Genomic DNA, 24,971 nt, shown 5'->3' on the forward strand with positions numbered 1-24,971 from the left:
ATGGATACAATAGATACATCAATTTAACATAGGGAGCACTTGCGCTATGGCACTGATCAGCAGTGATACGGCGCCCAAAGCATATACCAGCAAAACATCGTAAAACAGTAGAGGCAAAACAGAAAAAATGGAGGAGAGACTCAAGCCAATGATGTCAGGTCTAACAGCAGGGTATCAGGGTCTAATGTGAAACCCCTTGCGATGTTCAAATCAGGCCAAGATGTTTGGCAGACAAAACTAATACCACTTTTCAACTATGCATTTGCAGCAACAATAAAACCGGCGTCCTGGAGGGGCTCAAATTTTCCCACTATCCACAGAAAGGGACCCTGCAAACTATAGCTTCATCGCTCTTCTCCATCTTGAAGTAAAGGCCTACACGCTCATCCTCTTAAAAGAGCTGGAAACATGGGCAGTGGATAAAAGAATTCTCCCGCTTTACTAATCAGGCTTTAAGCCAGACATCTCTATAATGGATAACATCTTGTCACTGGCGAACTTATCTTCACAAGCCATTAGGAGGAAGCAACCCCTCTTTTCTGCTGCTTCATTAACTATAGCACTGCCTTCGATAAGTTGGATTGGGCAGGCTTTGGGGAAATCTAGCGATCTGGGGGAATTTGTCCCTTTTTCTTAGGGCAATTACATCATTATATCAGAGAACATGGGTCCTGGTAAAAACAAGCCATACTACAGTAACTGCCAGAGGGCCCACCAACAATGGGCTGAAACAGGGCTATGTGCTGGCTCCCCTCCTTTTCAGTCTTTACACTGCAGACATTGGAGCAGCCCTGGAAGGAGCCAGTTTAGTTACTCCAATGCTGGGAAGGCTGCGTCTCTCAATCTTGCAGAATGTGGACAATAGTGCCATCATAAACCACACTAGTGTAGGTTTACAGAGAGCTCGCAATGCACTCCATCGCTACAATCTAGCAAATACCTTGCACATGGACCAGAACAAAACCAAAGTTTTTGCATTTGGTAAATATCAGCATAAAATTATTCTCACAGGCAGCTGGGTGACCTACAAATTATGACAGCCCCAGCCTGCAACTACCTCGTAGTGTGGCTTTCAGAAAGGATCAAACCAGCAGTCCATCTAAGGTATCTCAAAACAAAGGGCTCCACCACTATCCACCTACTAACTAAAGTGTCTCAGTAACCGTCTACAAAGTCCAACAGCTGAGCTCATGCTGACTGTATTGAGAGCAAAACTGATCCCAGCACTCAACTATGGCCACATGGCCTTTCCCTGTGCCTTCAATACATTTTTAATTAACTCCCAGATTAAGGCCTGTCCTACAGGAAAACTTTACTTGCACCACGGCAAGGCAGAAGGCTGAGGCTGGAATCGGGCCATGGTAAACCTGACTTTTCTGGACAAGGGGACTTAATAAAGTACTACCTCATATCTATGCTTCACTGAAAACACGCCTAGGACCCTAGCTAGATTGGGGAAATTTATGAGTCTTATTTGCTACTCACAAGCTGAAGCTGTAACAACAGTGACTGTCTATACTCCATAGGTCTTGCACTCTCCAATTAGCCAATAGGAGATCCGTTAACCAGAATTTATAACCTCATGCGGCCTGGGACTTGGCAATCCCCAATCCGAAAATAACAGCTACCTGAGGTGACCCATACCCATTGAGGGTAGGGAAACCCTAGCAGATAACCTCCAAACATTCTGTGGTGATAAAATAAATAAAAAATAAAACCTACTGGCGGTTGCCAGTACGTAGTTATAGTTTGGACCAAAGTTTCCATAGGAAAAGCATTTTTTGTTTGCGTATAACTTTGGCACCTATTGAACAATTTTCATGACATTTTCACAAAACGTGACCTTTTTGGTTCAGCCGCTGTGTTGAAAGTTTCAAGGTTATCTATCATGCAGGGGCCGAGATCAAAGGGGGGCCCCAAATGTGCTGTAGCCGTGATATATCTATGGGGATTAAAAGCGTGCCTTTTGTGATTTGGTGCAAACTGTTCAGTAGTTTCAAAGATATTTAAGTTGAAAAAATATTGATATCTGGGAGCCCAACAGCTTACTGAAACCCTACTGAAATTTGATTGGCTGTCAATACTACAACCAGGAAGTGTTGGCAGCCATCTTGGGACTCAACTTAAAGCTGAGTCCCACAAAAAAAGTTTAAAAAAAAGAAAAGAATACCCTGACCCCTCCTGATATGGTGGATGATCTCAGAGAACCCCACAGGAGGATAAAAGCATTTTAAATTTCTTATTTTGCAGTAATCGCGGGTGGATCGATGTATTTGCAGCAACATTTTTAATGCCTGTCCAGGTTCATAGAATTCTCTGGTTACCTTGTACCAACTCAGGCCGGCTTCAGACCCGCCCATTCTACTGAAGCCGTTATCCTGGCAGTCCTTGACACACTCAGAGGCAACGCGGACGCAGGAAAACCCCAAGCCCTCGTCCTACTGGATCTGTCGGCCGCGTTCGACACGGTGGATCATGACATCCTTCTCCACCGTGTCGGCCAGGCGGGCATCCAGGGCGTTGCTTTTGAGTGGGTCAGGTCCTTTCTTACGGGGAGAACGCAGACGGTCCGCCTGGGCCCCTACACTGCTAAAAAAACTCTCACATCCTGTGGTGTTCCCCAAGGCTCTTCCCTTTCCCCGCTCCTCTTTAATCTTTACCTCCGACCACTTATTCAATCACTTCTGAAATGGGACATCGTCACCTATAACTACGCTGACGATCTCCAGATCATCTTCCCCCTCCACTCACCAAATGCCATCAAAACTTTTCATGGAGCCATGACTCATATCCAACTCTGGATGAACCAGAACCAATTGAAGCTGAACCCCGGTAAAACTGAGCTCCTACTTCCTGGACTCAGTTCCACCTACTGGGGTCCACAGTTCTGGCCTCCAGAGTTTGGCTCCCCCCCCGTCCCTGCAAAAACAGTAAAAAGTCTAGGTGTCATCATTGACACCGAGCTTTCTCTCAGGGCTCAGGTGGGAGCGGTGGTTTCCTCCTGTATGTTTCAACTTCGGAGGATCCGCAAAATCCGCCATTTCCTTCCCCCGGCAGCACTCACCCAAACTGTTATCTCGCTGATACTTTCCCGTCTGGATTTTTCCAACGCCATCTATCACGGTCTACCACAATACCTGACTCAATGCCTCCAAATCGTCCAGAACCAGGCTGCCCGCTTGATCCATGGAACATCCAGATGGCAATCAGCTAAACCTTTGCTTGTGAATTTGCACTGGCTCCCAGTCGAGCGAAGGGCTGCCTTCAAGGTGGCTTGTCTTACCTTCAAGGCACTTCATTGCCCTTCCCCTGCCTTCCTGAAATCTACCATCCACCCTTACTGTCCTACGCGCCATCTCCGATCCGCCCACCTTGACTTGTTGATCATCCCCAGGGGCAAAACTAAGAGATTCGGCGGACGCCGGTTCTCCCAGTTGGCCCCTGGACTCTGGAACACCCTCCCTCTCTCTATCAAATCCTGCTCTTCTTTTCTCAACTTTAGGAAAATGCTAAAAACTTATCTCTTCCCTACCCCCACGTAGATTCTGTTACTTCTACCTCCTTCTCACTCTGTTCTGTCTACCAGCGCCAGGAAGCTTCGGTGTCAGTGCGCTTTACAAGCTACACTTAACATAACATAACACTTAACAAAGAGTGCGGGCTCCCACCCGTCTTTTGAAAGAAGCCCACTTTTGGGCAGAATACCGGGGGCATTTTTATAAAAATATGCACGGTGCTCATGTGGTACCCCATGCAAAAACAACAATTGATAGACAGAATGCAGAACAATGTCATACATTCACCCCAGTGCATAGATCGGGCCTTAATCCATCTTTTTATTTATCCCATAGCCATTCCAGTTGGTACCCAGCCATATGCAAATCAGTCTTGACCCTGAGCCCAATGGGAAGAGTCCAGCCTGAACTGCCAGGTCAGGTTCTCCCTGGACTGGAAACAAGCATCCTAGGACCGGTTTCGGGGTTTCCCCTCTCATCAGCCAGGATAGCATGTTTCCAGTGGCATGGAGAGCACAGGACCCACATCTGGGCATATCCGTCCCACTCGGGGTCACAAATGAAAAAACAACAATTGTTGGACAGAAACCCCAGTACAGAGATCTTGGCCTAAATCCATTGTTTTCTTGCTCCCCATGTCATTCTAGTTTGCACCCAGCCATATGCAAATCAGTCTTGATCCTGAGCCCCCGGAAACAGTCCAGCCCGAACTGCCAAGCCAGGTCCTCCCTGGACTGGAAACAAGCATCCTAGGACAGGTTTGGGGCTTTCAGCCCTCATCAGCCAGGATAGCTTGATTCCAGTGGCATGAAGAGCACGGGACCCACGTCTGGGCATACCTGTCCGACTCGGGGTGAAAAATGCAAAAACAACAATAGTGAACAGAATGCAGAACAATGTCATACATTCACCCCAGTACAGAGATCTGGGCCTAAATCCATCGTTTTTTTCGCTCCCCATGCCATTCCAGTGTGAACACAGAAATATGAAAATCAGTCTTGACCCTGCGCCCAATGGGAACAGTCTAGCCTGAACTGCCAGGCCAGGTTCTCCCTGGACTGGAAACAAACATCCTAGGACATGTTTCGGGGTTTCACACCTCATCAGCCAAAATAGCATGGCTCCAGTGGCATGGAGAGCACGGGACCCACGTCTGGTCATAGCCGTCCCACTCAGGGGACAAATGCAAAAACAACAATTGATGGACAGAATGCAAAACAATGTCATACAGGGTGATGCCCTGAAACTGGTCCCAGGATGCTTGTTTCTGGTCCAGCGAGGACCCGGCTTTGCAGTTTGGACTGCACAGTTTCCACAAGGAACAGGGTGAAGACTGATTTGCATATGGCTGGGTCCAAACGGGGTAGTGTGGTGAGAAAAAGAATGATCGATTTAACTCAGATCCTTGTGACTGGGAGTGAATGTTTGCACTGTCCAACATTCCATCCATCAATTGTTTCTTTTGCATATGTTACCCTAAGTGTGAAGGGTATGCCCAGATGTGGGCCCCATGCTCACTACACCACTGGATTCAATCTAGCCTGGCTGATTTAGGGTGATGCCATGAAACCGGCCCAAGGATGCTTGTTTCGAGTCCTTCGAGGACCTGGCTTGGCAGTTAGGCTGGACAGTTCCCACAAGGAAAAAGGGTGAAGACTGATTTGCATATGGCTGGGTCCAAACTGGGGTGGTGTAGTGAGCAAAAGAATGATGGATTTAACCCGGATCCTTGTGACTGGGGCTGAATGTTTGCATTGTCCAGCATTCTGCCCATCAATTGTTTCTTTTGCATATGTCGCCCTAAGTGGGAAGGGTGTGCCTAGACGTGGGTCCTGTGCTCACTACACCACTGGATTCAAGCTAGCTTGTCTGATGAAGGATGATGCCCTGAAACCTGTCCCAAGGCAGAGACAACAGGAGTAAACCCGTTAACCCAGGTGAGACCGGGTACAGTTTATATAAAAACACAATGTCTGAACTGGAAAACATTTAGAGAAGGCAATTTTTTGTATCAGAAGTCACAAGGGAAGGGGGAATACAAAGCGATACCCCAGCAGGAATGGTGCAAGGAACCGGAATATTTTATGTATATTATATAAGTAGGTATATCAGCACTAGAGTATAATTAAATAAAACAGTGACCGTTCCATACAAGTGTGCACTGAACATGCAAGTGACAGTGGGCGGCGCAGTGACACAAGTGTGGTATACCAGCGTGAACAGTGCAATAGAAGATTAATAAAATGTGGTCAAATTAAAAAATAATATATACAAGGGCAATCTAGGTCAAGTGGGTAAATTAATTTGACCACAATAGGCGCCAAAGTTCTGGGCTATGTAGTCAACGGCGTTTGAACCTGTTCCATTTCAGGTCATCATCAGGACAAAGGTCACTTGATTTGGGAGCAATGCAGGGTGTAGCAAGGGAAGTGGCCTGGCAGGGTGGCGTGGGACGATCCAGGCATGCAGAGGCAGTCAAGGCAGAAGAAGAAACCTTAAGTTGAAGCAAGGTCCTGCGTAGCACTGCAACGGGGGTGGAATCACTCCGGCAGTCCAAGGGGTTCAGGGGTTGAAGAACTCTTGATTAAAAGAGGTTTTTGGCACAAAAAAAACAGGGCTGTGCACCTCAATCTGCAGGGTCAGTTAATTCCGTTAAGAGAGGCGATTAGTGATTTCTTATCTGGCAAGCAGGCTGGCGGCCGGGTAAAGCGTCATGCCGGAGGAAACCTGTCCCAGGCAGCTTGTTTCCGGTCCAGAGAGGACCTGGCTTGGCAGTTCGGACTGGACTGTTCCCACAAGGAACAGGGTCAAGACTGATTTGCATATGGCTGGGTCCAAACCGGGGTGGTGTGGTGAGCAAAACAACGATGGATTTAACTCAGATCCTTGTGACTGGGGGTGAATATTTTCATTGTCCAGCATTCCTTTTTTTTGCATATGTCACCCTAAGTGTGAAGGGTGTGCTCAGACGTAGGTCCTGTGCTCACTACACCACTGGATTCAAGCTAGCCTTGCTGATGAAGGGCCAGCGCCTGGGGCAAGGCAAGCATCCTTCCACTTTTCTTTTGAAAATTTGTGCCCCTAAAACTTCCCCTAAGAATTTTGTTCTAGGGGCAATAGCCCTACTGCACCCACAACCACGCTACGCCACTGCATGAACCACATCTGAATTAGGCAGCATGCAGCTGAAAGACTGTCAGTCTAAAAAAGAGATCAAAGCACCAAGGGCCTTATTTACGACCAGGGTAAATTGCGAGTCGCAATTTGTGTTCCATTGCGAGTCGCAATTTACAATGTACTATAGTGTCAGAGACACAGATTGCGATTCCCAAGGGGGTCTCAAACTGCGAACCTCATGAATATTTATGAGGCAGTCTCAATTTGCGACCCCATTAGGAATGGCTGGCCCTCCCAGGTATGGTGGACTGCTGGGATCAGCAGAACCCCATGCCTGGGACTGTTTTTCAATAAAGCAGTTTTTTTTTAAATTCAGCCTGTTTTCCTTAAAGGAAACAGGATGCCTTTAAAAAAAGAAAAATGAAACATCCCTGGGACTACTGCCTGCCCTAAAAATATTTTTAGAGCCAGTCACAAATGGAAAGGGGTCCCCTGTGGACCCCTTACCATTTGCGAGTGGTTTACTACCTTCCTGAAGAGGGTGGCAATTTGAGACTGTTTTGCGACCACAATTGCGGTCGCAAACTATTCATACATGGCTTTGTGGTCCCTCCCAATAGCGACTCGCAAGACACTATTTTGCGACTCGCAATTTATTGGTGACTCGCGAAATTGTGTTTGTACATGGCCCACAAGAATTTAGCATGCTCAAACGGGTCGCAAACCCATTTGCGCATGCTAAATCCCGTTATACATCTGGCCCATAATCCTCTATTGAGCAGTAACACATTCCCCTCTATTGAGCAGTCACACACTCCATTTACTTTATTATTAACCAACAAAAACCGCATCTACACTCTGGAGCTTATTTATCTGCCCCTGGTGCGGTTGGTGCGTTACTTTTGTTGCGGGGGTGGGGGAGGGGGGGGGGGGGGGGGAAATTACGTACCGGCTGTGCAAGCAAGGGGTTGTAAATAACCCCCAAGGTATGCACACAAACCGCTACTAGCCGCTGTAGTGCTACATCATTGAGCCCTTCAAAGAAAGCTTTTGAAGCTAAAGTAAATCCCCCTTCCTATAAAGCCTTCACTTCTTGTGTACTGCACCGTACCACGTGTTGCAGCCGACTGTGATGTTTTCTCCAGGCTGGTAGGCTTTTCCGTTACGCATGCACGGGCACTGGTCCTCGGTGATGCAGCCGCCATTGCCGTCACTCAGGAGGCCATCCGGACAAACACAGCCAGAGACGCATTGTTTGCTGTACTGCACCGGTGAAAAGAAGGTCAGTTTTTACATTGCAAAAAATGGAGAGAAAACATTGCATTAGGCATATTTGGGATAATGCGATTGTAACTAGATCAAAAACGAATTCATAATATCTATGTATTCTTTAATATTGAGGGTTTACTGTATGTGTACCTAATCAGTTTCACATCCTTAAAAAAAGTCTTCAACTACCTCGAATACCACTTTAGTTTACTTATTTATTTAATTTTCATATGCATTTATTTGATTTCTAGACGAATGGCCTTTATCCCTTTCCTCATTTTGCAGCACTGGATAGATTTTGTGGTGAGTGCCCGCTTCGGTCTCACATTTTATACAGATGGTGATGCAGGTCTACAGCTTAGAGGCCCTTCTAGCCCAATTTAAGTGAGCCCAGAGTGCACGAGCTGTTGTGCTAGTCTCTTCTTCAGTAGATGGGATGTCCTAATTTCTGCACGAAAAATGCCTCTCTAAAGAGGTTTGTTTTAATATACGTTATTAGGTAGACATGGTGCTTAAAGATTCTAAGAGCTCCGTCTATAGTATTTGCATTCCTCTGCCAACTGGTCACATCCAGATGATTCTGATTTGGGAGTATAGGGGTGTGTGTTCATTCTTGAAAGTGTTTTAAGCCATGATAATCAAAGCTTTTAAAACTGTGGAAAGTCTTTAAAATGTATTTCCTATCTGCTTCTAGAGCCAGTTTATGTTTTTGCAGGCCGGCCAGGGTGTGAGATATCTTTAGGCCCAGTCTGAGCCCAACTGCTGGATTTGAAAACCCTTTTAGCATAATGTAGTCTTTCATGTGGCTGATAGGAGGAAATTCTCAGCATCACATATTGATAGCTGATGTTCATTAAGACGCTGAGATCTGGCGAGCAAAGTAGAGTTCTGGGTTAAACCCCATTGTAAGGTATTTTAAGGCAAGAGGAGATCGATGTCGAGGTAGATGTGGGTCTCCGTGGTCAAGTAAATGCTTCCTCACCTTAGAATCCCCGGAGCACAACTATTTTGGTCCTTGTGTAATTCAAGTAGAGCCAACTCAGAATCATCCAGGGTGTTTTATGGGCTTGTGATTATTTGCTGCTTCTTCAGGTTATCTTGTCAGATTTGGAGCTGGATAGTATATGCATATATTTGGAATTAGTATTGTATTATTTAAATTCACACCACTTTTCGAGCATTGATACTTCTCTACTTAGGGGCCAATTCCGATTTCGGTCGAGGGGCTCTGAATGATGGTCGGAGCCCTTCCGACCGAACCGAAATGTGTGGGCCGGATTCCTTTCCGACCGAGCCATTCCGACGGCCTTATTTAAACTTTACGTAGAAGGGTGGGGCAACCCATGTCACCCCTAGCCAGTCGCACAGCAATGTTTGGCCATTTTTAGGCTACATTCATCCGATATTCCTTTTGTCCATTATTTAATCATTTTTTATCCATATTAACTATTCTTCATCCTCTAAATTTCTCAGTCATTCCAATTGCAATCCACATGCGGGGTACATTCTGCCATTTTTCCAAATTTCTGTTGTTCGAGCCGTATTTAAACTTTGTCAGATGCGTGGCATCCAAAATGTGGTGAATGTCATGTCTACCCTGCTCAGAGTGCACAGAGGCCCTACAAACTTTTTCGCAGTACTCTCTCAATTGTTACAATGACTGACAGATCCGCCCAAGCCTAGAGGGAACTGATGACATTTTTTTCTCTTTCCACGGCTTGATGATGCTGACGTATTTTAAAGTATTGAATCTCAGACTATAAATACTGGACCACAGCTCTACTGCGCAGGTTATTCAATTTGCTTTCGTATTCTAGTTTTTAGGATTTGAACCTCTGCCTATAACAGACTGGAGATAGCCTTAATACATGTGAGTGACAGCTGAAGTAATTATGTCCATAAAGCAGAGGAGCAGCAAAGCAGACCCAAACTATTACATCAAACTATTATCAGAGACCTAATGACTCACAGTACTTAATAAGCAAAATGAGAGTGTAGATGGTTCCCAGGAAGAAAGTGTTCAGAAAAGGTAATTGAAAAACATTATCAGAATATAGTATGTAATGAAATGTCACCAGGTTAAGCACAGAGCACAGAAGAGTCCTGCTACTTACACATTTTGCATTTTGAGTGGTGCAACTCTTTTGACATTCTGTTCCAACAGCATTTGGACCTTCAGAAGCACAGTCATAGAACTGCATTGGGTAATTGCACACTGTTTGGGAAATTATACAACATAGGTTTCTGAGATTAACAAAGATATGCACAAAATAAAGAACGTTGCATTCTGGCAAACAGAATAGCTCAACTGTGCAAGTCAACTACATATCTTTTATAATTTATTCAGAATAAGGGGTCACATATCAGGAACATACAAATGATCAGCTGAGCTAACCAGAATTAAGCAGGCCATGACTTTAAAATAGGAATATAGAAAATGGAGAGTACTAATCCAACAGAAAGCGGCACATCACATCAAGAGTAACTAGTCATGTTTGGGGTTGTATCATTAACCTGTCCTTTTGATGATTTATTTGCTTATCATCTCACGCAAAGTAGCATCTATGTACAAATGATTCAATCTCTGCTTGATGTTCTCTACCATCTGTAACAGTTCATGCTAGGTGCCATTTCTGCCCTTATGTTTGACATTTCAATTTGGAATGTATGGAAGCTCATGTCAAACATATAAAATAACTAAATAAAAGTAGCAAATACCAAAGCAGAAATCATTCGAGAAACCGACGAAATGAGTAAAAAACTTCCGGGGGCAGGTCCTTCTCCCACCGCGCCACCAAGACTTGGAACATCCTCCCTCTCTTCCTACGACAAAACTGAGGACCCACAGACTTTCAGGAGTCTACTCAAGACCTGTCTCTTCCACCACTAGCAGCGGCTCCCCCCCACCCGAGTTGGAATTATCATAGGGACACAATATCGAAATCAAGAATTTTGACGACCAAAATATCGACTTAAATATTGTTTTTGTTAATATCGAAGTTAGTAATATCGATAGCAAAAATATCAGTTACTAATATTGATATTTGTATAAGTGTTATGTATTTAAATATGTATTTCATATGGTTGTGTTTATATTTTTTGTCAATTATTATACTAGTTTTAGAATATGTGTATACAAATTTTAGAAATTAATATATATATATATTTTTTTTAATTATGCGTTTTAGTACTGTAGCGGGTTGTGAGTTTATAGGGGAATAGGGTGGGAAGTAATTTAATTATAGTAAATTAATGAATTTTTTTAGGAATTAGTAATTATTTTTAAGTACATTTTGTGTTTTAGTTCTGTGGTGGGTTGTGGGTTTATAGGGGAATAGGGTGGGAAGTAATTTAATTGTAATTAAGAAATTATTAATTTTATTGTTGAGCATTGAAAATAGTTTATTGTTAATTAACTATTAATTGATAATAATGTTTTAATAATTAATATTTTTGCTTTGGAAAATAATTAAGTGTGCATACAATAAATTAAATTTAAAATTAATAATTGGTAATTTATTTTGATTAATTATTATTTATTGGTATTTATCAATAATGTTTTGTTGATTAATTGTTTAATATTTTGTAATCATTATTGTTTTCTGGTATTGGAAATTAATTATCTGCTATTTAATAATTATTTGATAACTCATTTTTTAATAATTATTATTTAATTTTATGTATCATCATTTTAATTGTTAATTAATTATTAATTGGTAATTTTTATTTTTTTGTAAAATCTTTTTATTAACTTTGCTCACAGGTACATAAAATACATAGCAGTGCTCAATTAGCAGGAGATAATTGGCAATTCCTTGTACATACATGGGCAGATCATAGCGTGACCAAATACCACCACCCGTATCACTCCTCACCTGCCTCCCCCCCGTTCCTCTGTATATCCGCCAGGGACTCCAGATTTTCCTCCATTTTTTCACATACCCCATGGCCTTGTAGATCGTCTCCTCCGGGTAGTACACCCGGTGTGAAATTTTAAGTTGGACCAGATGGAACCGGACCCGTATCGCTATCTTGTGCGGGCTCTGCGGGGCCTTCTGCCAATCATCATCGTCTAGGCTACCAATATCCTCCTCCCATTTAGTCCGAAGAGACAGCAGGGGGTCAGGCATGTTATTTATTAGTTTGCGATAGGTAGTGGCCGTGGGCTTGTCTAAGATGGGGTCAAGCAGGAGCCTGTCCTCCATTGGCGAGTACTCCGGGATTGAGGTCGCCTCCGGGATATGTGTAAGACGTAAATCGAGATAGTGTTGTGAGGCATGCATTTGGTATTCTATTTCCAAGTAGTTAAAGGACCTACGGGCATCCCCCTTCCAGACATCCCCCAGGTATTCAATTGCAATCAATTTGCAGCCCTTAAGCCTCTTCAGCTCGTTAACTGGTCCCCAAACCAGAGCGGCGTCCTGCCGGTTACGGTGTTTGCCCAGCCTAGGAATTTGTTAGCCTCTTTCCAGCAATGCAGCACCACCCCTGTGAGCGAGGGCAAGTCCCTCCGATGCTTCCGTGAATAGAGAAGAGGCTCGCAATTACCTTCCGGCATGGCTTATCTATCCACCCTGTAAGCCAGCTCCGAGTCCACCACGTAGACCCAGTCGTTGATGACCTGAAGCTGAGACGCCCAATAATACAGCCGAACGTCCGGTAGGGCCATCCACCCCCGGTTGTATATCCCCCTTTTGAGTTTGTTCAGCGCTAAGTATGGGCCAAAAATCCGCTACGCTCGCACAATTTCCAGATTTTCGGCAATTTCGTGATCCGCGAATCTCGAATTTTTTTGCGAACTCGACGATTTTTTTGCAATTTCGCGCGAATTTGCAGACCGCAAATCCACAAAATTCGCCCATACTTATTCAGCGCTATTCTTGGGTTGTCCCTGTCCCAAAGCAGAGTCACCAGGGCCTGGAATATGTGCCGTCTGGCACCGGATATGGCGAATTCTGAAAGATATACAGGAGGCGCGGCAACGCCAACATCTTAAAGATTGCGGCGAGCCCCATCAGAGTGAGAGGCAGGGACCGCCAGTGAGAGACATCTGATGCTAATCGTGCCAAATGCGGCTCCAGATTTTTGGTGAAGAACTCCGCCCTGTCCCTAGTGATATACACTCCGAGGTATTTAAAACCCTCAGTGACAACCAAGGCCGGAAATTCCAACGGGACCCTTGGGGGCCCCCAAAAGAGGGTAAATCAAGGATTTAGACCAGTTGATCCTGTAGCCAGAGTAGCTGCAAAATATCTCAAAAAGGTGGAGCGCCTGCGCCATGGAGTGGTAGGGTCTAGCCATGTAGATGACTATATCGTCAGTGTACAAAGATATACGCTCCTCCCAATCATCCGTGAGCGCCAATCCCCAGAAGGACCGATCTCTCCTAATCCAATGGGCCAATGGCTCTAGTGCCAGGGTGAATAGGAGAGGGGAATGTGGGCACCCCTGCCTCGTACCATGTCGCAGGGGGAGCACACAGGACATTACTCTGTTGACTCTCACCCTTGCCACCGGCCTTTCGTACCACTATTGGTAATTATTTTTAAGTAATTTTTTATTGGCATTTTTAATTAATTTATTGTTATTTAATAATTAATTACTCTTTATTTAAAAAAAATATTGTAATTATTAGTAACTTATTTTTACCCCTAAGCTATCCAACACTTTCAATGCTGTTGCACTCTCTGGAGTGGGAATAGTAATATTTACCTCTACGCTATCCAACACTTTCCCTACTGTTGCACTCACTGGAGTTGAAATAGTCATTTTAACCCCCACGCTATCCAACACTTTCCCTACTGTTTGCACTCTTTGGTATTGGAATAGTAATTTTTATCCCTACGCTATCCAACACTTTCCCTACTGTTGCACTTTCTGGAGTGGGAATAGTAATGTTTAGCCCTATGCTATCCAACACATTCCCTACTGTTGCACTCTCTGGAGTTGGAATAGTAATTTTTAACCCTACACTATCCAACAATTTCCCTACTTTTGCCATCACTGGAGTGGGAATAGTGATTTTTACCCCTATGCTATCCAACACCTTCCCTACTGTTGCACTCTCTGGAGTTGGAATAGTAATTGTTACCCCTACACTATCCAACACTTTCCCTACTGTTGCACTCTCTGGAGTTGGAATAGTAATTTTTACGGCTACGCTATCCAACAATTTCCCTACTGTTGCACTCTCTGGAGTGGCGATAGTAATTTTTACCCATACGCTATCCAACACTTTCCCTACTGTTGCACTCTCTGGAGTGGGAATAGTTATTTTTACCCCTATGCTATCCAACACTTACCCTACTGTTGCACTCTCTGGAGTGGAAATTGTAATTTTTACCCCTACGCTATCCAACACTTTCCCTACTTTTGCTCTCTCTGGAGTGGGAATAGTAATTTTACCCCCTAAGCTATCCAACACTTTGCCTACTGTTGCAAACTCTGGAATTGAAATAGTAATTTTTACCTCTACGCTATTCAACACTATCCCTACTTTTGCACTCCCTGGAATGTGAATAGTAATTTTTACCCCTACACTATCCAATATTTACTGTTTTAGTTAATGTTGTGTATAATTTATTTGCTTTTTTTTCAATGTGTTATATATATTTTTTAAATTTTTATTTATAATATTGGTGTACGTATGTATTTCTAATCTATAAAAAGTTTTTTTAACAATTTAAACGTTTTTACAATAATTAATTGTAAATAATATTAAGTATGCATATTATATTTTATATGTATATATCTTTGTACATTATATGTAGTACTTATAATTGTAAACATATTTTTAACTATGTTCATTTTAAATATATGTATTATTACCTTGATTTTACATTATTTTTAAACATTTAAAAAAAGCGATATTTTTAACAACGACATTTTTTACAACAATATTTTTGGGGGGATATTTTTTTATTTACCATAATGTAGATATGACTTTGATAGTCTTGATGTCGAGATTTCAGCTCTGATATTTTTGATGTCGATGTTTTTGACTTCGATATTTTGTCAGTGATTCCTACGTAAAAGTAGAGAGCTATGTGCTATAACTGTGTCATTGCATATATTCATTGTGACTTGTGGATAATGTGGTTTTCATGGATGTTTAACTTTAAAACACTGCACCATTCATTCTCCAAGTTGGCCATTCACAATGTTATTTTTGTTTTACCTGATTATGCGTAGGAAAAGACTGATCTGATTTCCTGTACCTATGCAGTGGTTAGCGCAGGAGCACACTAAGAGCAAAATGACCTGAGACACATCAGAGGACATTAGTTGTGTGGTTATCTCCAACTATCATCCTGCCAAAAACAGGAGGAGCAGCAGGAAGAGAACTCATATGGGAAGATTGCGCTCATCAAGTAAGACATGCACGTTCTCCAAATATCTCACATTGTAGGCCTCAGAGTAGAAAAAACTTTTCAATCTGGACAACAACAACATGTCAGGAGGATAATGACTCACACCACTGTCTTCTCATGTGTGTCCAACCCATCAGATAGTGCAAGGTCTTTCCACACAAAGATACTTTTCTGTGTCAGAAAATGTGATGCAGGCCACCAGAGCAGCAGATTTGGAGTTGGATAGCCATGAATTTTACCCTCGAAACAGAGGAGCTATGACAACAACATATCTGGATTGGGGGAGTAACATTTATATCTTTCGGACCTTTACCCTATTGGATAATTACTTTGGACCGTTATTTAGATTTTTAGATTTACTGTGAATATTTTTGCTAGGCTTTACTTTTAATTGGGTTCTCGGCATTTCAATTTCTGTTTAGATTTTGGTCTGAGACTTTTATTGTGATTTTTCCATCCTTTTTTCTCAACTAATTTCTTTTGCCCATCGCTTCCAAGTTTCAGCATCCTCTGAGCACTCGGGCAATGTTTGGTTAGTTTCCCCCACATTTTGAACAGCTAATATCCCAATGTATCTATCAAGCGCTAAACCACCAACTAGAAGCACACATAATTCTCCTCTGATTTTCTCATCACATAGGATTGCGTATTTCCTGTACTTCTTATTTAAAAGTTAATTAAAACAGTACATACCTATCGGACTGGGGTTTCCAGTGCATTCTATTTTCCCTCTGATGCATTTGCTGCAAAGTTAAAATAGCATTTATTATACATAGACATATATTAAAACTGGCATGCTGTCTCATGAAGAAGAGAACGTGATGCAGCTAGGCTGGCAAAATTGTTGACCCAGGAAAACAGTTTTTAAAAAGGGTAACTCTGTTCTTAATGAGCATTTCATTTAAACTCTTTACATAAAATACCAGGGCGTGACATCAAACAATCCAGACCTGACCACAAATAAAAGTATCCAAACTTCGCCATAAATATAACTGTTAGGTGGTCTATTCAATTAGCATTTTCGGTTTGTGATGTGCAGGTAGTAAAAGTTAACATAGTGTGGTTCTCAGTAAAAGAGCAGATGTAGACAAGGTTACAAAGAGCTCAAGCATGCCCTGTTAGAAATGATGGACTCTAATTGGCAGGTTGTTACCCTGTCCAAGTAGAGACCCTCCTTCCTAGTCCAGGTTTGGAGGGTATACTACTGAACTAATCCCTGCTCACTCCCTTGGTAGCTTGGCACGAGCCATCACGCTTATCTTAGAGGCAGTGTGTAAAGCATTTGCACATATCCAACAGTAATACAGTGAAAACACTACAAACAGACACCAAACCAGTTTTTGAAATATATCCAAAATGTTATCTATTCAAAACCACCAAAAACGATAAAAATCCACCATACAGTTAATATACTTAAAATACAGTTCTGTGAAGTCGATAGCCCCGTCGGGGCTATTACGTCATCGTGAACAACAAATCCAAACATTTCTGGCTGACCGCGGCATCGCAGGCCATCTATTGTGTCAGGAAGACCTGCAAACAAACAGTACCTTTAGAAATGCAGGGCCTCGGTGTCCAAAGAGAAGGCGTTGGCAGTCGTCAGTTCCGGATGTTGGTGCAGGAGTCATAGGGCCTTAAAGTCACACGCATTGCATGCAGAACGCCTCATGGGGAAAGTTGGGCATGCTGGTGTGAGCAGGCATTGGGACTGTAGTGTTAAGTGCAGCGGTGCAGTGCCCTCGGGTTGCGGCGCAGGCAGCAGCTCTGTGACAGTCATCCAGTAGTGTCGGTGAGACTAGGGCTGCGGTGCAAAGTGATGCGGTGTTAAGCAGAGTGCTGGCAGGTGATGGTGCAAGCAGCGTTGTTGCTGAAGCACTGTCATTGCCTGACAAACTGGAGTCTATGGCAGCTGCATCTGTAGTCACAGGCTGTGGTGCAAGATGAGGGTGATGCATCGTGTAACTTACGAGCAGTGCCCCTGAACCACAGTGAAAACAGCAGTGTGGTGTCATTGGGGATAATAGTGTAGTGGTGTTACACAAGGCAGTGCGAAGGGCGGTTCCCACAGCTCACGGTGAAGGCATCAGCTCTGTGTCGGTGGCGAGCGGTGTCATCAGTGAGACCAGTGTTGTGGTGCAAAGTGTGGCGGTGCCTTCTGATGTGCCATCAGGACACGGAGCCAGCAGTGGGGTCGGTGATGGTGCTGGGTTGCTTTTTCTTCTGTTGCAGCACAAAACACACTGTTTCCAATGCTGATAGCAGATGAACTTGAAGTCTTTGCTGTTCCTGAGACTTCTTGAACAAGGGTCAAGCTCTACCTCAAGCCCTTGGAGAAGCTCAAACAAATAGTTGCAGAAAGTTCAGTCCAGCCATTTCTCAGCCCAAGACAGAAGCAGCAACTGCAGGCCAACCCAGCAGAAGCACACATCAACATGGTAGCTCCTCCTCACTGTTTTTCCAGCTCTTCTTCTTGGCAGGTTCCTTGCTCCAAAAGAGTTCTAATGTTCCGGAGTATGGGCCTCAATATTTATACCACATTTTCCCTTTGTTCTCTTGCAGCCGAGAGTCTCTGTGCTTAGTCCAAACAAGTTCTGTCCTCTCTGGCCCAGCTTCCTGGCAGGAGGTGGAGACAGTATTGTGTAAGGCTTACCAGGCCTATTCAGCTGGAAGTAAATCTCCTCCCCCAAATCTAAATGCAGCCCAGGCCTATTCAGCCCAGCTCTGACTCATCCAGGAAAGGCAGGGCAAGGCAGGGTTGTCTACAGTGAATGCACAACCCCAGCCCCTGTCACTCCAAAACCAGACAGTCAATCCACAACCCAGCAGAGGCACACTGGATGGTTAAGCAAGAAAATGCCTACTTTCTAAAAGTGGCATTTTCAAATACACAATTTAAAAACCATCTTACTAAAATATGTATTTTCAAATTCTAAGTTCAGGCATACTAAACTCCATTCTTGCATCTTGTTCCAATGGAAATGTATGCTTGTAAGATGTTTATGAAACAACCCCTGTTCATTTGTATAGGACAGATAGCCTTTCAATAGGGAAACACCAAATACACTGTATTTCACTGTCAGTACATGTTATATACACCAGCACATGTCATACCTTTCTCATACACTACACCCTGACCATGGTATTGCCCTGGGCCTACTTGAGGAGTGCCTTACATGTAAGAAAAGGGAAGGTTAGGATCTGGCAAGTGGGTGCATTTGCCAGGTCAACATGGCAGTTAAAAACTGCTCACAGATACTGCAGTGGCAGGTCTGAGATACACTTACAAGGCTACTTCTGTGGGAGCAGTAAGAGAAATAAGAAGTCTCTCTTTTTATAACAAAAATACAGGATTTTTGGTTGTGACAAGAATGGGTGAACGTCACTGTTTTTGTACTTACTCTGTGTGTCTTGCTAGAACCCCTTTGTTCTTGTAAACCTGATTTAAGTAATTATGGCTCCAGCCACACAGACAGGAGAAAACGCGAAGAGGGCGAAGGGCGCAGAGGGCGAAGAGGTTAGTAGACAGGAAGGCAGACAGGACAACATAGAAATAACAAGCATTTTCAATGCAATAGGTCTCGCATTTGCAAGGGTTTAACTATTGGCATTGCAAATGACAATGCCTTTTATTCATCTGCTTTCAAAACCAACACATAAATAAAAGGTATTGTCCTTTAGAATGGCAATAGCTCAAACTCTCACAAATGTGAGATCAATTTCATTGCTAATGCTTGTTTTACATGTTGTACAGCAACACATTTTAATAATTAAGATAGCAACAGTATATGAATGTGTATCTTGGCTAGTGAGTATCAGTTTGAGGCTACATAACTCCTCCCTTTCACATGATAATTTTGCCTATAGATAGCACCCAACCTTTCCTCAGCATGCCCACAAACTGTGTTTTTACTCAACTCAATAACAGTCTAAGGCATTCCAAAGGATGTCATCCTCATCTTAAGTGGGCATTTGTTTGGAGAAAGAATCTGCTTTATTTTCAAAACCTTGAGGCAGATTCAAGAGTTCTGGCGCATCTCTGCAAATCATCAGGGATGCGCCAGAACAGATGCAACAGGCAATTCCCTCCCTGTGCCACCACAAATGTGTCACATTTACAATACAGTGCACTGTGGCGCAAGGAGAGGGCGATGCGTAGCAGTAGCGGCACCCCCTCACCTCAGCGCCTTGAGACCCTCACAGGTAAGTAGCGTGCTTTACAAGTACTCTGATTGATTGATTGCGTGTCGCATCCTGTGAAGTAAGGCCGGATCATTGCTGGAGTCGTGTCACAAGCATGGCGTGGCTCCAGTAATGCTCAGGGGCTTCCTATGCCTTACATGCTGCGTCACACTTTATGCCTGCTTCAAGCAGGCACAGGGTATTGACGCAGCATGGAAGTAAAAGTGACTCAGTGAAATCTTGTAGATTTCACTGTGTCACTTTTACGAGGCATTCCTACGCCGGAACGCCCACATGAAACCTAACACAGGTTTCAAGTGGCGCTGAGCTTTAAAACGTGATGTATCTCCCTAGATGCATCACGTTGTAAATAAGGCGCAACGTGGTGCATGATTTACGCCACTGCTGCATCACAGAAGTGACCCAACGGCGGCGTAAATGTAGCGCAAGGAGCTTGTAAATCTGCCCTCAAATCTTTTACTGTACATAACTCACTTGAGGTGTTTGTGATAAGCTGACTCAAATCCACAGAGACATTACTATTGATTTTAAGTGGTTTGTCTCAAGAATGCTGTAAGTTAATATGCAGCTGAAAAAAAATTATAAGCCATGGTCATCCAAGGACGCCAATATATAAACTATGTATAATCACAGTTTGTCCATTAAGATGAGAAGAAGTTATATACTTAAACATTCTTTAAGTTGCAGAGCTAGCACCTCGACAGAAGGCTTTTTATAACATAAACATGGAAATCTCATCAGAGCAGAATTTGTATTTGTAAATGTAAAGTGTTAATTCATAATGCACTTAAATATGAACTGAAATGCATTTTTGATCGTTCCAAACAGCAAGGATAAGTGGCATCCCTCCATTGGCAGGTCGCAAAATAATACAGAAATGCCTTGCAAACATGTTTGCAGTGCGAGCAAAGACTGGCGGGAGTCTGCCAAGGGCAATCAACGCCCATTGGCAAAGTGTAAATTTGTAAGTTGCCAACGTTTACCAAGTTACACCCTGCTTGTGCAGGCTGAAGATGTTGCAAAGAGCAGCCAGCGGTTTTGTGGATGGTTGCACGCACCCGCTGAGTTGCATTAACAGCCTGAAACTGAAATAAAGGAATAATTGCATTTTTTACCAAAGAGATTCTTCTGTGCACCCATGCATCTGCTTGTTCTTTTGACACAATGTTAGGCAGGTTGGTTTACCATTCTCTGCATATTGTATCCTGACAACATTATTTAATATTGTATCACCCTGGTTTATACAGAGGTCCTCAAGATTCAGTACCAACGCAGAATGAATCCGGGATTATTTGGCAGTACCTGGAAGCTAACTCGCTACCAGTTTCACTATAAACAGAAATGGGAGAAAAGCACCACTAAATAGTGCCTTTAATCTTCTAATCTAGTGTAACAGGATGAGATGAAGAGAAACTCGCTGACCAACCCGTCCAAATTGGAATCATGTCCAATTCCAATAGGAGGAAGTAGCAAACTTGCATCATTTCCAAATGCCTATTAGTGGAAAGAATGCACCATTTGAAAGCCTTTTATAGGGCACATTAAAGCTTGCTAAACTAGCAAGCAAAGGGCAGTGCAAGGGTGGCCGGTCTGTGAAAGAGCCTGTTGTTTCTATCGCTCCACACCGCAAAGCGCCTTCTTTAATTCCTTCTTAATTCCCTCGGGAGATTCAAGTTTAATGTTACTAGGTGTCTTTCACAACACATGCTATGAAGCTGTCACGTTGTTTACATTACATTCTGCGCTCCGAGTACCATCCCTAAACTAACAAATCCAAACTTTGTGTAAAAATCTGATCACATAAATATGTTACTTTCACTTAGAAGGTGACCACTTCAAAAGTAATATTTTTAAAAGTGTGGGGGGGTCTTACTGTGACTTTCTTTCTGTATTCCCGCCACATACCTGCACCATTGGGGGCATTGTTTAAAGCCCGCTTGCTGGCCCCTGAGCCCACCGCTCTACTCAGTTGCACCCGGTCTCCCCCTGCCGCCGTAGCTTCTCCATCTGTGCTCGGCCGCTGTAGGGGGGAGAACGTGGGTGATTGGAGCTGGTTACTGGGACTCCTAATACCGGGAGCCCTTGCGGCCGGAAGCCGCCCACGGAGATTCCGCGCCAGGAGGCGCATATAACTGCAGTCATCTCCCGCGTCGCGGGGAGCGCGCGGGCAGCGCTGGGCGAAGCCCGGGCAAAGGGCGGGCCCTCTTAGGCCGAGTGAGGCCGGGCAGGGCTTATCCCCTCTCATTGACTGTCAGGTACCTAGCTTTTGTACTTTCCAGTGAAATGTCTATCATGGTTCCCAGCCCTGAGAAAGCCATTGCTGAAAAACCGGGGGGTCACTCAATGGCACTCTTGATAAATATTTCACAAAAGTTGTCATTGACCTAGAATAGGAAATAACACTAGCAGAGCGAAGGGCGAAGCGCCGTCGTTCGGTTGAAAGCATGAAGAATAAGATACCGTCAGATCGTACGTCCCATGCCCACTCCCTAAATGAAGGTAGTCTTAGTGGTAATAGTGATTTCACATCCCTGGAGAGTGTGCCACTTTTACTTAGAGATTGTACACCTACACCTTGTGTCTCTACCGAACAGCCTTTGAGCTATATTCCCCCCCCCTCCCCCCCCCCAGTCCTACTAGTATAACTGAGAATCTGACCACCCCAATTCCTATTCATGGCAAATCTGTCCGAAGTAAGACAAAGAAGCCAATGCCGCCCAAAGTCCATGGGCCACCACCCTGTAAAAGAAGACGTAAGGGGGTGGAATGTCAAAAACCAAAGATTAGTCATTCCGACTTCGGCAAGTCTTCTAAGCCTACCATCATTACTGATCAAGCTGTAACAGTCGCATCTGATAAATTGCCAAATGTGACAGTCCCCCTAATATCTCCACAAATCGATAAGGATGCTAGTACCAGTGCACCAATTGTAGGTTCTGCTGAACCCCTGCTGTAACCAGTACATTCTACAGTTACACTGGACAGTATTGAACATCTAATTAGGTCTTACACCCTACCAATTATTGAGAGGTTAAATAGGGTGAAGGAACGACTCGAAGAAATAGAGCTGGGAATAAGGAGCAAGGATGGTCTAACTAAGGCACCAGTGAATGTGGCTGTGCAACTTCCAACCTTGGCTACATTACCCACTACATCTGCCCCTAATATTACATTCCAACCGACCATAGCTACACCAAAACCTCCCAAAATAGTAAACATCAACCAACACAAGCCATCTCCCCCAAAGCAGATAAACAAACTAGCTGCAATCTCTGTTAGCAAATCCATAGGGGGATTGGAGAAGGTGCGCATGGGGAAATCACGGGAGGAGGGGGGAGGCATTAGGCATGCAGGGGTTTCAATGAATAGGGGTCCATTAGCAGAACTCCCACCTGAAGCTGTGCCTTTTGTGGTTGTTCTTACAGGGGTCCCCGAATTGGCAGAAAACAAGAGGGAAGGGTTTGCCCAGCTAAAGAATAAAATTATGCATTGGCTTAGTATATACAGACCAATTGCAAATAACATCAATGAGGAAATAGTACATGTTCGCCGACTTCAATGGCTGGGTGGCAGAGGCAAAGACATTGAGGGAGATGTAGCTGTAGTTAATTTTAGAGATCCGCGTGCGGTCAATTTTATATTAAATTGGCCCCCAGGCAATGGTAATAACTGCATCATCCCCCGTGCCTTGACGTATTTCTATCCTAGATCCCTAGTGTTCCCTCAACTTACACAAGCGGTCAATTACTTACCAATACTTATTTTCCAACTTTATATAACACTAGGCATCATTTACAGCCACAATACCCAGTACCCGTTGCTGATCCTTTTGGGTGGAATATTGTACCTCCTAGGTTTAATACAAATGCTAATAGGAGAATGGATCACTTGAGACCCTTTACACCCCTGGAGACAGCAAACAGGTTTGATGTATTTACTGGTATGGATGATTGCGACTGAAAACTACAGCCTACATGGGGTATGGGTGGTCGGACACACATTATTAGCCCAGCAGCCAAAGACCATGGGTTTTCCATGGTAAATACATCACACTTTGTGTTACATCAGCCTCTGGGGGGAATCAATGTAGCCAGTTATAATCGTGGAAAACACAGTAGTGTATTTTCACCCTATTCTGAGGGTGATACTCATGTGGAATCATCACATATCAAACCTTCTAGCACACAAATGGCCCAAAAAGTCCCGGCTTTGGAAGAAGCTTCATTGTAACCACATGACATGATTAGAACATACCCTCAGGCAGCCAGCAGGGGGGGAATAGTGAAAGATACAATTAAACATGGTTTAGTGTCTCACAAACTAACTAGGAGGGTGTTAGGAACAACAGAAGTAGATGTTATAGGACCCAACGATAGTTTGCAGAGTCATGGGTCTGCTGAGCCCAACGACACCCCCGGACTTACAATTTCTGAGAGGGATGTGCATCCACAGTATGACAGGGCCCAAAGGGAAATAAGTAAATACCAGGCTGGACAGTTTCTAGTGTCATGGAATGTAGCTGGTTTTACGAATAAGATGGCTTCCAGGGATTGGTCAAACTTTATTGACAAATATATCGTAATCATCATGCAGGAAACCTGGGCAGTGGAATCCCAGTATAGGCCGGGCTACCTACATTTTTCGTTACCCGCAACCCACACAAATAGGGGAAGGCCAATGGGGGACCTGACCACCTGGGATAAGCAGGATGATAGGTATACTACTGTGCAACTAGACTCCAACTCCAAGGATATTCTAATTGTAAAATTAAATTCCCCTATGTTTGGAGACTTAATAATCTTCAATGTGTACGCAAGGGGGAAACCGGGAGGAAAACCATCAGAGACAGTTGACCAACTGGGTCACCAGGTAAAAACGCTTAGGGGAAATGCAAATGTATTGATATGTGGTGATTTTAATTGCTCCTTTGAGCCCCTGGACCAATACGATATCGACCTTACAGAGGCAGAAGACGATAGCTGGCAAATTCCCCAACTAAACATACCCCCCATAAAGAGGTGGACCCAAGCGGCTCACCAACTCAAAACCTTAAGTCTTGAGTGTGGACTTAGAGCAGTAAATGGAAGAACAAATGGGGACAAGCACGGAAGTCCTACTTTTAACAATGGCAATAGCTCAAGTAGGATAGATTATATTCTAGTTAATCTGGAATTCTGGTCAGCTATCCGGGACATGAACGTTATTAAAAGAATTGAGAGTGACCATAATCCCCTTAGTTTAGAGATTCAGCTCCTTAAGGGAAAGGGAGAACTCGCCATGGATACAACAAACAATATCGTTCTTGCTAACGACACAAGGCGACTAAAATGGGCTGAATGTTTAGGTAATCACCACTGCATCACAGAAATGGATGCACTGGTATCGGGTGCAATCTCTGAGTTACAGGGCTGCTCATCCGATGATGATTATGTGACCAGGGTGGTTCCAATACACACAACTCTTTTTTTAAATCTTAGTAAATTTTTTATTAAGGCAAGAA

At 43.7% G+C, this 24,971-nt stretch overlaps 1 protein-coding gene across 1 annotated transcript in view; it reads right to left on the reverse strand.

The window, feature by feature from the left end:
* The window catches only part of LOC147733208 (mucin-5B-like), an 875,769-nt gene that overhangs the window by 297,642 nt on the left and 553,156 nt on the right, over window positions 1-24,971 (reverse strand). Inside the window, exons 17-19 of the mRNA XM_086957740.1 lie at window positions 15,965-16,014; window positions 10,016-10,116; window positions 7,744-7,895 (exon numbers count right to left, since the gene is read on the reverse strand). Of these exons, the coding sequence (XP_086813866.1) occupies window positions 7,744-7,895; window positions 10,016-10,116; window positions 15,965-16,014 (303 nt within the window). The remainder of the gene's footprint in view (window positions 1-7,743; window positions 7,896-10,015; window positions 10,117-15,964; window positions 16,015-24,971) is intronic.

The sequence above is a fragment of the Lissotriton vulgaris genome, chromosome 2_1 (genome assembly GCF_964263255.1).
Source record: "Lissotriton vulgaris chromosome 2_1, aLisVul1.2, whole genome shotgun sequence".
Taxonomy (NCBI): domain Eukaryota; kingdom Metazoa; phylum Chordata; class Amphibia; order Caudata; family Salamandridae; genus Lissotriton; species Lissotriton vulgaris.